This window comes from Triticum aestivum, chromosome 7D (genome assembly GCF_018294505.1).
Source record: "Triticum aestivum cultivar Chinese Spring chromosome 7D, IWGSC CS RefSeq v2.1, whole genome shotgun sequence".
Classification (NCBI taxonomy): domain Eukaryota; kingdom Viridiplantae; phylum Streptophyta; class Magnoliopsida; order Poales; family Poaceae; genus Triticum; species Triticum aestivum.
In genome coordinates, this window is record NC_057814.1 from 90898824 (window position 1) to 90913675 (window position 14852).

General features: G+C 45.8%; 2 protein-coding genes across 3 annotated transcripts; both read left to right on the forward strand.

Moving 5' to 3' along the window:
• Nucleotides 1–1880, forward strand: LOC123167573 (uncharacterized). The gene is made up of 3 exons (XM_044585408.1): nucleotides 1–793; nucleotides 877–1273; nucleotides 1382–1880. The coding sequence occupies exons 1-3, from the start codon at nucleotides 544–546 to the stop codon at nucleotides 1446–1448; spliced, it is 714 nt and encodes a 237-aa protein (XP_044441343.1). The 5' UTR covers nucleotides 1–543; the 3' UTR covers nucleotides 1449–1880.
• Nucleotides 1881–3565: 1685 nt separating this feature from the next.
• LOC123168272 (uncharacterized) lies at nucleotides 3566–10511 on the forward strand. 2 transcript variants are annotated; one of them, XM_044586144.1, is made up of 4 exons: nucleotides 3566–3698; nucleotides 5620–5909; nucleotides 6792–7027; nucleotides 9501–10511. In XM_044586144.1, exons 1-4 carry the CDS (start codon nucleotides 3688–3690, stop codon nucleotides 10011–10013), a joined length of 1050 nt encoding a protein of 349 aa, XP_044442079.1. In that variant the 5' UTR covers nucleotides 3566–3687; the 3' UTR covers nucleotides 10014–10511. The 2 variants fall into 2 exon arrangements, with proteins under 2 accessions (XP_044442079.1, XP_044442080.1); XM_044586145.1 differs by having other exon boundaries at nucleotides 9493–9643.
• Nucleotides 10512–14852: the final 4341 nt, after the last annotated feature.

Sequence of the window (14852 nt, forward strand, 5' to 3'; positions counted from 1 at the left end):
CGGCGGCGGGGCCGGTGGCTGGCCTGCACGCACAGTGGATATTTTTTTCCTGCTGTTTTGTAGGATTTTTTTTCAAGGAAGGAGTTTTCGGCAAATGCATGCCTAACGACGTCAAGTCTGAGCCGTTACGCCACATCAGCTTTTGTGGGCTTCACATGTCATAATCGTCATCAAAACGACCAAAACAGCCAACTAGTGTTTTTTGCAAAAAATTAAAAAAAATTAGTGATTTTTGGCAGAATTCCATAGACTTGTGGTTCGTGTAAACCTAGCCTTCAATGTCGATGTTTCGTGCAATTCACTCACCTCCACCTCTTCTTCAGCACGGTGCTCAACCACTTCGGGCTCGCCCCGGGCCAGCTCGCGCCTAACGGCTGGCGCGCCCTGGCGGGCTTCGTCGTGCTCTCCCACTTGGCCGGCGTCGAGCCGTCGCTAGCCGTGTTCCGGCACTTCTTCGCGCTGCGCCTGTGTCCGCCGCACAGGTTCTACAGCTTCCGCGGCAAGGATGCTGCCGGCCTGCTCTTCGGCCGGATTCGCAGGACAATGCGGGGTTGGAAGGAGGAGTTCTTCTTCTTGGAGTCGTCGGCGCCGTGGCCGTGCCCCGTGGAGTGGGGGGAGCCTTCCAGGTCCTCCACCATGGATCCGGCCCTCACCGTCGAGGAGAAGGCCGTGGCGGAGAAGCTGCTGTGTGCTCGAGGGAGTTCTCCGATCGATCTCAGCACGTATCTCCACAACCGCAACATGGCCGCGGCCAAGATCATCGGGGCACCATCACGGCCGCCAACTCCTCAAGGTGAACCCTCTCGGCGACTGGCACTGTACATTTCGGAAAGATTCAGAATGTTGCTGTGGATTGTGCTGATCTGTGATTTGCAGGCGCGCCTGTTGTTGTCGCCACGGAGGACATTCTGGCAGAGAAGGCAGCAACGGCCGCGGCCGCGCGCGCGTCGGCGGGGAAGGTGACGGTGAAGAGCGAGCCGGACTGCAAGGCGCCTCCTTGTGCGCTGTCGCTTGGGAAGAGAAGGAAGCTGGAGAAGGACCCAGCGGTCGACGGCGAGAGCTCGGCGTCGGACCCCTCTTGCCCGCCGGGCTTCTCCTCCACCCGCTGGAAGCCGCCGTCCGGGACAAGCAAGGATGGTGAAGAACGGCAGTGCGCGCTCCAGCAGCACCGCGACGGCTGCTGCAGGGCACCATCACGCCGTCCCGGGGGCGCGAGCTCGCCGCCTCCAAGCCGGCCGACGTCGTCGCCTCAAGCTACGTGTCATTGTTACAGGTGAGCTCGCCGCCTCCAAGCCGGCCGATGCACGGATGCAAGTTCCTTCGCGCATGAATTTCTGTTCTGCATTGATCGATCGATATGGCATACATCAATACATGGTAGGGTGCGCAGGCGGCGAACGAGGTGGCATTCTCGCTGGGGCACGCTCTGGAGCTGGAGGAGAAGCTGAGGGCGCGCGAGCGCGAGGCGGACACGCTCCGGGAGGAGCTGGGCAGGAAGACGAAGGCGCTGGAGCACGACGGCGCCGTCGCGGACGCGCTGCGGGCGGAGCTGCGCAAGGCGATGGCCAAGCTCGCCGAGTCCAAGGCGGACGCGGAAACGGCGGAGCGGCGTGGGTACGAGCGCGGCATGGAGGACATGAAGCGCGCCGCGCTGCGCCGCCACCTGAAACTCGACCCGGCACGGCTTGTCGTGCCTCTCCACGGTCCCCCATAGCTGCGGTGACCGCCTGACCGCCAGGCCGGCCACGGCCAGAGCGCACGTCGATCGATCTGCGTGTGTGTGCCTATGGCTGTCATCTGCAATTCTCACTTTGGTTTCACATGGATCTTGGCAATGCATCAGAGGATCTTCATCTCTAAATTTTATTAGTCGTCAAACATTGATGAGGGAGAGGGCAATCTAACCCATGGCTGAATTTTTCTTGGTTGTGATCTGAACTGGATCTGCAAAGTGTCTGTTTTGTTTGGCTGTGTTCTTGAGCTAGTTTCTCGGTATGCTGTCAGGATCTTCAGGCTCAGATTTTTTTTAGAAGAAATGCTGAATTCTCTTTACCCATGAAACTGCAAAAATACCCTACACTCTTCTACTCCATCCGTTCCATAATATAAGACGTTTTTTGAAGCTAGCATAGCTTGCCAAAACGCCTTATATTGTGGGACGGAGGGAGTACATCACAAAGGAAAATCTCGACCGATTTAGAACTGGTTGAACAATGTCAACATTGCATAGTTGTTTGTCCTTTAGGGATGTATAAATTTCATATCACCAGAGTTGTCTCATATCTCCCAATATGTTGATCTCACGAGGTAATAAATTTTACAGCATTATACTTAGCATACTTAGAATGAAAAGTTAAAACATGCATGTGTTCAGGAACTAAGTTCAAAATCATGATGGCAGATTCTTTAATGTCTAACCTGCGAGCACTTTTTTTTTGGCAACTGTTGGGGAAATATTTGGTAACGCTTGATTTTCATCTTTCTTACGCCTTTGGTCATCACGGTAATATATATTTTGTCATAGTGCATGGACATTCAACTACGATACCAAGTAATTCTTCACTGGTTCGTCGATGAAATTGCTAAATGTTTCTCATAGCAACGCACATGCATTGTCCTAGTTTGAAGTAGTATTCGAGTTTTTATCATGTATTCCCGCATCAACGCGCGGGGTGTCATCTAATGTAGAAAATGTTTCATACCATTAAAAAAAATGTACTTGACTTTATGGAAATATTCCCGCGTTTAAAAAAATATTCATGACATTTAAGAAAATGTTATATACAATGTAAAAAATGTTTTCATAGGTTAATTTTTTATTACCATTAAAAATTTATGCAACATTTTACAGAACTATTCACATGTTCCCAAAATTTTCTTACGTGTTTCCCAAAAGCATCAATGAAATTTAAAAAAATATTTCTACAATGTAAAAAATATTCCCATAGTTTTGAAAAATATTTATTGCCAATGTACAACGTTTATTTGGGAAATGTTACCATGTACTCAAAAAAGTGTTCAAAACATGTATTCTTTAAAAAGAATATCCATCATGTATTTTCAAAATGTCCAACATGTATCAGAAAAATGTTTTACGGTTTCTTTAGAAATGTATATTGTGTATTTGAGAAAAAGTACACATGTGCTTAAAAAAGACAAAAACCGACAAAGAAACAAAAAGAAAAGTGAAAACATAGACAAATAAAATCAAAGTATAACAAAGAAAGAAATACAAACAGAAAAAAAATCAATGATAAAAAAAAAGAAACCAAAGTAAAATGAAGAAAAGGAGAAAAAACAAAGGAAGCCGGTGAAGAAAAGCAAACAAAACAAGGAAATAACAAAGAAAAGGACAAATAAAATAAAAACCAGAGGAGGAGCTAACCTAAACAAACTCTCCGCACCACACAATCGATCACTCGGTTAAATAGTGGCCCAACTGGGGGCTGCTGCTCTGAAGGCCGAAACGGAGGCCTGTAGTAAACTGGGCCTTGTTCGCTGCTCAAGCCAGCCCATTTTAGTATGGAACGGAATGGGCTTCGCTCGTAAGAAAAAGAATCGTGAAAGGGGATCCAGCGCACACGGAGAGAGCCAGGCCCCGGCGACTGCGAGCACACGACTCCACCGCCGCCGCCGGCGAGGGTTAGGACCTGTGGTCGCCGCCAAGTGGACTCCCATGCGGCGGCGATGGCGAGGAGGTAAGCCAGACCACCACTTCGATGATATTGAAATTTCTCAATACAGATAGAGATCCATGCCCTTTTTCTGTATGTGCTTCTTGGTTCGTAAGTAGGACGTGTGTGAGAATTTTAACTCGCCAAGTCACTAAATTAAATCTGAACGGAATAATGCATGTTCATCCTCTGCAACCCTCGAACTCGGCCTTAATCAAGCGTCCTTCAGCGCGTTGCCGTCTTCATCCGTTGGCCAAGGTGGATTATTTTATCTGACGCTGCTTCCACTGGCAAATCGAGACCATAAGTGTGATACTGCCCATGCGTGCTTCGTTTTTTCTTGACAGTAACAAGATGCAAGGGCCACAAATCCGTCAAATTAGCTACAGCTGGTTATGCATTCGCCCTTCATCCCTGACCCGATAACATGTTGTTCTATAGGCTTCAGGTCCTTGAAAGTAACAGGCCTCTCATGGCTAAGCCTGCGCCTGTACAGATGACAGGGCACCTTTAATTCATCATATTGCTAGAAGTGATTGGATGTGCACATAGAGCGCAGTGCTCTGCTTTCAAATAGCGCAACATGTCAAAAAATAATTGACGTTTAACCGCAAGAAGACTTGCATATATACTTGAATTGGTTCTCTTTCTGGTTCCTGGTGCCTTTATTGACAATTTAGCATTCCCCACTCATCAAGGCAGGTTCTCTATCTGGTTCTCCATGGCTTGATGTGGCTGCTAGGTCTGGTAAAATGTATCGTCTCTTCGTATGTATACACCTTCAGAATATAAGATGATATCACACATACTGTGAGGAACAGAAAGATAATGTCCTGTCATTTCTGTTTCAGTGGTTGTTGTTTGCCTTCCCTAGGTATAAGAGGTCATATGCTTAATCATGCTAGGGCTTAATTTAAATCAGCTCATCTTGGCAATTGTTTCTCTTATTTCTATGATAGTTTGTTCAAATTTTAATCCTCCCTTTCTTGAGTTATTAAAAGGCTTCAATGGACTTAAAAAAAAGTTGTGTGCTTTTGCAAAAAGGAAAGGTTCTTTCTTTTTTTCTCAGAGAAACTCTGTACGGTTTGTCTACCCTTGACTTGATCTTGCTACTATCATACTATTTCATTGACAATTAGGTTTTAGAATCAGATGGATGATACTAATATTCCACCGCAAGAATTCCTCGAGGATTAGATGTTCACATTCTTAAAGAGTTAATTTTTGTTCCACTTTGACAACCGAAATATAAGAAAAAATAAGCCCCACCATGTCATGTAGATCAGGAAATGATAGTTCAAATATTTGAAGTTTTATTGAATTTATCCATTATCCAATTTACAAAATATTTATGTAGTTTCCTCGAGATGAACCGGTGCTGCAACACGCGCTTCTTACGCCAGTTCATGTAAATTTAAATTTTCTGCCATATTACCACATTAGACATTACTTCGCTTACAAACCAACTAAAATTCAACTCTTCAAATACCAATGAACATACATATCAGTCGATTCAAATTTAACTTTCATATTTTGTGTCTCTGTATATTTACAAAAAATCCTTCATTTTATTGAGAAAATAAATGGGCGCAGCAACGCGCACCATCATGGTCTAGTCGCTTGTTATATTAACCGCCTCCCCCCACCCCACCCCTAATCCGGGGAAATTGGAGTTGATATTTGTTTTTAGTAGCGGCGACTTAAAATTTCCTATGCCCTAGAGTTAGATCCGGTAACTGTAATTGGACTTCTATTCTGCATATCGTGTAGCATGTATGTACCCCCCCCCCCCCCCCCCCCCCCCCATCCCCATCCCCGATCCATAATAAGTGTCGCAACTTTGAACTAAAGTTGAGCAAACCTTAGTCCAAAACTGCAACACTTATTTTGGATTGGAGGGAGTATCTTTTTTGAGTCGGATTCTAAGTTTGCTCTTTGGTGATAGATCTACTGATAGACCCTTCTTGATGGCAAGGAAGATTGCAGTACATGGCCAAATGAATCGCAGTAAGTCGACTCAGACCAGCCACCTCCCTTGTGCTAATGCTTTTTTCTGCACCCTCGGCGAGCAATTTGCGGCCACCAATGGGAAGAATAGAGGGAAAATGAGGAAGGAAACCAAGAAGGTCAATGTAAGATCAGCCTTCATCATTGATAATAGCACCCATCGCGATGAGTCTATATACAGAAACTCTTTTCTCCAAAAAATATGTGGTGTTACAAATCGTGATGAGAGTAAGTGATGCAAATCCCTCTCCTGTATTTCTCCTTTTAATTTGGGATATTTTGCAAGTCATATGATTTATTGATTAAAAGTTTGAGGCTGAATGTGCATGATTTTGTTTTGAAGTATACAATGTAAAATTTTGATTGCTCTAGTGAAATTCGTTAGCACATAGTAGATCTACATGTAGGATATTCTATCTTCTATCCAAAATAGCTAATCCCTCCAATCCATATTACTTGTCTAGATACGGATGTATCTAACACTAATAATATGTATCGGAGGGAATAGTTAGAAATTTTGTGATAAACAGTACTCTCTCCGTCCCAAAATAAGTGTCTCAACTCAACTTTGTACTAACTTTAGTACAAAGTTGATGCTTATTTTGGGACAGAGGGAGTAGATGGTGCATGGTTAAAATCTGGAGACCAGTCTTGTTCCCCTAAAAAAGCTATCATATAAGTAACTGTTGCTCTTTTCAGAATTCACATAAATAAATAAATCTCACATAAACTCATGTGTTCATACCAAAATGTAAATGTAAAATTGTGATTTGCGAATAATTAATAGATTTTGAATGTTCTATTAAGTACCACTAAGCTTAACTTATTTATTTGTACATTTTGTCACGCACGGAATGAAACTTCTAGCAAGTGTTCTTGTAGCCTGGATTTTGATAAATCTATTCTTATAACTTGGCTCCTGAAAGTTTTACTTTTCCATATATTATTCTTTTATGAGCCTCACTTATTTGATTAGTGTAGATATGTTGTTATTTTTTATACGGAAATTTCTATTAGACATTTTTTTTCTAACTTAGCACTAATGTCTACCTATAAATCATAGTTGTACTATTTATGGTAATTATGTATCTAATATATATTTTTATGAAGCACAACTGGAGCCAATGATGTTATCGGATCCCATTGATTGTTTTCCTGACCGGGAAAGATGTGCTGTGCATTATGTATGCAACATGATGCAAATATTTTCGTTGAAGTTGGCTAAAGTTCCTGTGATCACAAGCTCGGTACAACTATATGGATATATAGCTGTGCGAGATTGTCTGGATTCATTGCTAAATTATATTTTCAATCGTAGCAGGGACGATCCCATTACGGTTCAGCAGGTGCACATCTTTCACATCTTTACCTACCCGCAGTCATTTTTAATAGTTCATTCATTTCATAGTTTAAGGTTAATTTAATGAATTGTAGTAACACCTGCGTCGCTCCCGACCCCCGCGTCGCCCTCTGCTGGCGACATGGGGGTAACCCTAGCGCCGCCACCGGAAGCTCTCCTGCCGCTCACCCCCCGCGTCGCCGCCGCCGGAGGGCCGACCGGTGAAGCCGCGCCGGTCCCTAGGATGGCGGCGATGGGGTAGTTCCCTCACCCCCCTCGAGCGCTGCGCCCCCCCCCCCCCTTATGGAGATCCGACCTCATCGACGTCGCTCCGGCGACCACCCCCTCCCCTCCGGCGGCTTGGGTGGACGCGGCCTGGCCATGACCTTGGTGGTGGCGCCGCCGTTTCCTTCCCCATGCCCATCCTCCGGGGATTGGATCCCCCCATCCTCCCGAGATTGGATCTCGTGGGCGTGCTCCCCCCCGGCTGGCCTCCCCGTGGACGCAGCCAGCCTTGCTGCTGGTGTTGCGGCTGGCGTGGGTCTCGACGCGGATGCTTCGGTCGGTCATGGGCCTGCCTCGTGCAGTGCGACCCTTGTCTCCGGCGGTGCCCACCTCCCTCGTGCCGCGGTGGCGGCTCTGGCGTGGTCGTGATTGAGGCTACAGTGGTTGATTCTCCGGCGGTGGCTAACTTTGGCAGTGTGCCGACCTGGAGATGTGGTGTTCGTGTGATGGCTCGCAGTGGAGCATTGCTGGAGCTACTTCGGCCCGGAGGCCTCTAGACCTGCGTTCTCCAGTGTCTGTGGCTTGTCGGCGTCCTCTGCAGATGCAGCTCCGGCCCCGGCGATTCCATAGTTGCGTCTCTTCCAGCTCTCTCGGCTCGTTGGTGTCCTAACGGCTAGGGCCCCGGCAACTCGGATCTCTGCTCTCTCCAGTCCTAGCCTGCCGCCGTTGCTCTTCACCGTCGCTTCCCCCTGCATTGATTTCTCTGCCTCACTGCACCCCGACGCCTCCACGCCTCACCTGGTGCCAGAACGTACGTCGTGTGTCCGGTGGTGCCAGGTGCCATCTTCCGACGGCCAACCCCCCTACAGACTTGGTGGCTCCGACCAACAGCGGCTTCCTCATCTCAATTCCGGATCCGGTGGCTATGGGATTGCTCAGTATCAGGCCAGAGAGAAATCTCTGCTCAGCTTGCCGATGCTGGCAGCGATAATGCTCGTGGGTGTCGTTTTCCTTCCTGGAGGCGCTGTCATGGCCTTCATCTGCACCCATCCTCAAGCACAGGGGAAACCCTAGGTCTGGTTCTCTAGATCGGATGGCGGCGGCGTTCTCCTTCTTGAAGGCGCTATCTTGTCGCTCGTGGTGTTCCCGATGCTGGCTTTGGCGATGTTGGATGTCTTGCTTGTTTGGTTTGACTCACTTGTTCGGGGCTTAGTGGGTTTAGCTGTGTAGTTTCCTCTCTTTGGGCCGAGCATCCCCTATCTCTCTGCTCCGGGTGCCATGTTCACGCCTCTTTGCGTTCGTGTAGTGTGTTGTACCCCTACCTGTACTCATTCGAACTCCTTCTATCAATGAATGATACGCAAGCTTTGTGTATTCGTGAAAAAAAATTTAAGGTTAATTTCATCATATGCATAGAGTAGATGGATCGAACTATAAACCTTTTTTATGGCATGCTACAACCACTTAGGTCCGGTTCAGAATTCCTTTGGCTCCGCGCTCCGCAAACTCTGTGCGCTGAGCCAGACCGAATACCGCAGCTCAGGGAAGTGGAGCACTCTTCTAATGCAAAATGGTGAAGCGGCTGAAAGCCAGGTTCCAAAACATTTAGTAATACATAAATATTTACCTATTTACATTTTGGTGTTATGGGTGAATATTTGCTTCCATGGGGGTTAAATCTAGTAACTATGATATCAAATGGAGAATAATATTGTGGAATGACAGCTACTCAGAAAAGATATTACCGGTTAAATAGATGTGAAATTGAGTGGTCTACTAGGGACCAATAGGTATTTTATGAAAGTCAAACGCAATAATTTTGGACCATTCATATTCTTTTTGTTTCCTTGAATGCATCCATGGGTGCTTACAAAATATTTTTTGCCTGGTTGCAACTTTAAGGGAAATGCTATCTTCACTCGTGTAAACATTTGAGGTGTGGTGATGATGGTTCCAGTTTGAATATCTTATCTGTATGGGCTCTTGCGTAAATACACGTGCCTTGGAGGGGATGTTATAGAACGATGGTGTTGTCCTTGCATATATTAGGCAAGTTTATGGTTGATTACCTTTTGAATGCTTTATCAAACATTATAAGTTTCATGTGCAACCGACTTATGTTTGTAGGCGTATTGGGAATCTATGCCATCACTGAAATGAGATCCTTTGTCAATTGGCTAGAAAGAAGAGTATACCCTTTAGGCAACTCTTTACTTTTACTACGTGCCACTAGCAATTTAATAATAGTTCTGCAGGGTTCTCTCATTGAGATGACTGGCCCTAAGAGGGGAATCACAATGACCTCTCCTGTTCTAGTTGAGTTTGACATGAGGATCAGGAAAGGAGAGCAAGAAGAAGATGATCTACAATTAATTGACGGTGCAATAGACTGCGAACTAACCACACCTTCCCGTCCATCCACTAACCGCATTAATGGCGATTGTGGAGCAGTTGACATCACTCTAGCCCGCGTTCCCGGTGCAGTGGAGGCCACTATAGATGTTGTTATATCAAAAGTGCAGAGTGGATTCAATTTATCTCTGAGTTCGTTTGTGTTTGCCGGCGGGTCACATCAGGGAATCGAACTCTTTTGTGGGATTATCGGCGAGCCATGTGGCTTAACAAGAAGATATGTGATTGCTGTAGAGATGGGTAGCTGGATGTATTTGAAGTTCAATGTAGGTCAGAAAGGCTCTGATATGATGATGATCTGGAACGTTATTGCCGCTTCAAAGCAGCCATCCATGGATGTGCCTGTCGACAGATAATACTTGAGCATGCATCTATCTCGCTGAAGGTGACTTGGTCGATTGTGCAATAAAGTTGTTGGTGTTTGATATTCAAACTTTACTGGGATTATTTGGTCTTGCACTGGATACATGTCCACTTGGCACTGGGTGCATCTATCTCCCGCCGGCATGCTCCACCTGCGCACTCTTGCGGCACAGCTATCTCCAGTTCGTCCCAGATGAGAAGGGAAGCAGATAATGTTGCATGGTTCATTCCTCGTACTCCCTCCGTCCCAAAATTCTTGCCTTAGATTTGTCTAAATACGGATGTATCAATACTGTACATTTGCATTTACATTTGCTTGAAGCGTAAGAAGCTTCATATAGTCAAGGATAGCACAGCTGCTCTGTGAAACATCACGTACAAGACCAATTGTCCTGCCCCTGTTTTTTTTTTTTGCATATACACCTCTGTGCGAACCTGCGGAGGATGATTATTAGCAAACTGAAAATAAGATAAGGATGTAGCTGCTCTGCCTTTCATTGCTTTTGATCTTGTGTACAACATATCATTACAGATCATCACAATTATATATGTAGCTGACTGAATAGCAGGTAAATCATGTACCACCCCTTAAAGAAATATAAGAGCGTTTAGATCACTAAAGATCTAAACACTCTTATATTTCTTTACGGAGGGAGTCTAAGTACTAATACTAACATGCAATACCTCTGCTAGGGAAGAAAAGCAACAAATTAAACGTCCAGGTTCATAACAACATACTGCAAGCTAAACAAGTAACAGTTCACAATCCACGGTGTTGTGCAGTAGTAAAGATGTGGGGATGCACCTTGGTGTTCACAAAGCTGGGGAGCCCAAGAATTGATGAAGTTGAAGTAGGACCCACATAGATAATTGAATAGAGCTGGAATTTGGTAGAGAATGGTCATTTGGGCACACGAAGACACTATAGAAATTTCATACCATTTGGACACACCAACATGGTACTTTCTTCACAGTGGTCCTCTTCCTTTTCCTGCCAAAGGACCGTATCCTGCCTCCCTTCGTCCATCGTCCCCCTCCCGCACGCGAGAAAAGCGCTCTCGTCCTCCCTCCCATACCCTCTGGTTTTCTTGCTCTCTCTTCCCTCTGGTTTTTCTTTACACCAGATCAGATCCCGCCGCCACTACGTCACCGGCGAGACCGCGTCCTAGGTCAAACAAGCAACGCCCCCTCTCTCATGCGGCAAAATTTCATGTTTTGACTCTTTTTTGAAACCTATTCGAGATCTGACCCTAGTTTGAATTTTTTTCCAGATCTGACCCTTTTGCTACCGCCAGGGTCCATGGCGGTAGGTGTAACAGCCTACCGCCAGGGACCTTGGCGGTAGGAAACATCCCTACCGCCAAACATATTGGCGGTAGCCTGTACAACCCTACCGCCAAGGTGCTTGGTGGTAGGCACGAGAACGCACTGTGTTCAACACTCAGGAGAAATTTGCGGTAGGGCATGCAACCCTACCGCCAGGGACCTTGGCGGTAGGCTGTTAGACCCTACCGCCATGGACCTTGGCGGTAGCAAAAGGGTCAGATCTCGAAAATTTATCAGACTAGGGTCGGATCTTGAATAGATATCAGAAAAGGGTCAGAACACGAAAATTAGCCCTCTCATGCACCCATCGCCCCTCCCCTATTCTCTCTCCCTCACGCGCCCACCACCACCACCGACTCCTTCCCCCGTGATCTCACGCTCGCTGCCGTCGAAGCCTGCCTTCCCTCCCTCTCGCACGCTCACGGGTGAGATTGAGCCAACCTGCTACACCAGAGGAGAATTTTACCGTGAGTCTGTGCGACCCAGTCGGACATCGCCACGGTCAGCTCTCGTGGGCATCCTGCACGGGAGGATCGCCAATCTGGCAGACTTCCGCCTTCCGGTTGTTCTAGGGAAGAAGGTCGGATGCGCCATGAAGATCATCTTGGAGCAGCTCCGACAACTCTTGAAGGAACGGGCGGAGCTCCGCCTACGGGAAGGTAGGACGTACCTTGATTCTGGGAAAAATTTGTATACATATACTCATATGCATCACTAGGTGTACGTAGGTTTTTTTTTTGAAGGGATAGGTCTACGTAGGTTGATGCACTATCGCTGTGGGAAAAGGAAACAAAGGAAAATGGACGGGCTGGTCGCTGGGATGGTTTGGGGTTCCACTGCTGGGGAAATAAAGTTCGCCAATGAGTCTGCCATCCTCCTCCGCCTCCTCTAGATGGACAGCCCGGTTTGGTTTTCAGTTCACATTTGTCACGTTCTCTGAAGCTTGATTTGTAACCCATGTGAATTTCTGTAATAATTTTTTGTCTGAAAAATTGTCCACATGGACCACAACTATCCAAATCGTGATGATGATTATGGTCCTTGTGTTTCTTGATTTTTTTTAGTACAAGATTTGGGAGTATTTCCGCTACATCACGAACGTTGGAACCTCGAATAAGCTTAACCTGCTACATGATGAGTCTGCTATTTGGTTGATGATCAACTTAACTAGCTACATGCTGATTGTTTAGCTAAACCATATTATCTCATCGCGAGTTATAGTTGATTCTTCAGTTAAACCAGCTAGATGGCGGTTAATTAAATCAATCTGCCACATGGCATGTCTATGGTTCAGTGACGGTAGATGCATGGAACTGATATCCAATTCCGTGGCAAATATTAGTTAGCTAGGAAACTACTTATGCCAATATGCATTGTTTGTTTTATTTGGTACTTGCAAGCTGCAGACTTTGCTCTATCAAAGGAGGCAGTATTTGATGGAAGGAAGTCAGGTCCCAAGGGCACCTTCGGGCAGATGTATCTTGACTACCTGTCCATCAAAAAGTTCACAAAGAAGAGCCATAAATCCACCAACAAGTCGGCCTGGCGACCACGCACTAGCACTGCCCTCCGACTGTGCGGCCTAATCCAACAAGTAAGCCGTACAGTAGCATATATGATCCTGTCAAAGTGATCTTTTGATTTGCTGTCTCATGTAATTGAAGAAAATGGAAAAAATGAAGTGTAGGCACTAGGCAGAGCTGTTTTATGCAATTCATGTTTCTCGTCACAATAGCATATATCTGTAGTGAGAGGATACCAAGATAGTACATCACAATGTTGCATCACTACAATATTTATGCCCCCGTTGCAATGCACGGGAAATTTCCTAGTCTAAGAAAAATCATTGAGAGAAATTGGCCAAATGAAATGAGCTCAAATTTGGTGGAACACAGTTATATAAGTAGGATCATGCTCTTGTAAATTTTCAGCAATTATAAAGCAATATAAAATATAGTTGTTTCACAATCTGAAAATATGACCAGAATCAAAGATTGGATGATGTGCTCACAAGGATGGTTGAATGAAGCTCAAATTTTGTGGAGAGGTATTTTTTGAGAATATTGAGGAAGCCTAGCTAATAGTTCCTTCACAAAGTTCTCTTCTGGTCAGGTACTTTGGAAATTAGCCGAGGAAGATTTACTAGGCAACTGAAGTTTAATTTTGGTGTTGGATCATGATATGGATAGTAAAGAGTGCCCAAAAAGTTTGGGAGCAATCAAGCAAGGATAAATAGCACTTCCTTCACAAAGTGCCATTCTGGACAGAATAGGAAAAGAATAATCTTAATTTTTTTGAACTAGGCAAGGAATGATTTTGAAATATCTGTGGAAGATATGCCCCAAAGGATTTATGAGAATTTTGTGAGAATTAATGGCAAGGCATAAATATTGGTTTCTTCACATCCTAGAGCAAAAAGGGTTATTCCTTTGATGGAAAAAGAATATTCCCAATAAATAAATATTGGGATAGCGGTAAGATGGAAATGACATGATCTTGATAGGGATTTGAGGATGACAATCCACTTGAGAGAGTGAGAAGAGATGATCTTCCCAGGTTTCCAGACCAGAGAGCCACAGAAAAGAAATTCCAAATAAAATCTCAAAGAAATTCAAAGAAAAAAGAAAGGGCCGAAAACCAGGGTGTTACAATTATCTTAATTATCGGGGTAACCCCGCAAGATGGATAGGGACTTCAGTAGGACAACTAATTCTTGATGCCGGACTCGAGCCGGTCAAGATGTAATTTGGACACATCCCCCACTCCGATACAAGCTAGCACCTATTGATGGGTGACTTCCCGAGCACAAACTAATATCATTTTTTATCCCAATACCAATACATGGTTGTAAGCATTAAGACCATATCCCCGTACCTTTTTATTATAAGTGTTTGAATCACTATTTGCTTGCTGATCCAGTCAAAAGCTGGATTTGACACTTCAGCAAAAGCTTGCTAGAGACCATCGCTTCAAGGGAGTCTTCCTCTCGTGGGTTCGATACCCAAGGTCACCTCTGGGAAAATAGGTGTGGGATACCCTTACTTGTTCCAATACCGGATCAATAAAAGGAGATATCATCCTACAGAGACGGCGAGGGGATCAAGGGGGCAACCGGCGGCACAGAAAAGGGATCCGCCCGTGTAGCTAGAGAGGCGACTGGCGGAGGCTGTTTTTCCATTGTGCTTTTATTGCCACCTAACTAGTAAGTAACCTATCCCCTCACATTCTCGGCACAGACGAACCTTAGCGCCGCAGCCCCCTCCTCCTTCGTCCCCGCCCCCTCACCGCCGTCAAGTGGTGCCACTAGGTCAAAGCCTAGGTGGTGGTTGGTGGTGGCAGGGCTTCTCCCTAGAAGTTGTGGCCTGGCAGCGCTCTCCTCCCTTCCGAGGCCTTGGACGGTGGGGATTCAACCGGTGCGACGCTCGTGTTGGGGAACGTAGTAATTTCAAAAAAATTTCTACGCACACGCAAGATCATGGTGATGCATAGCAACGAGAGGGGTGAGT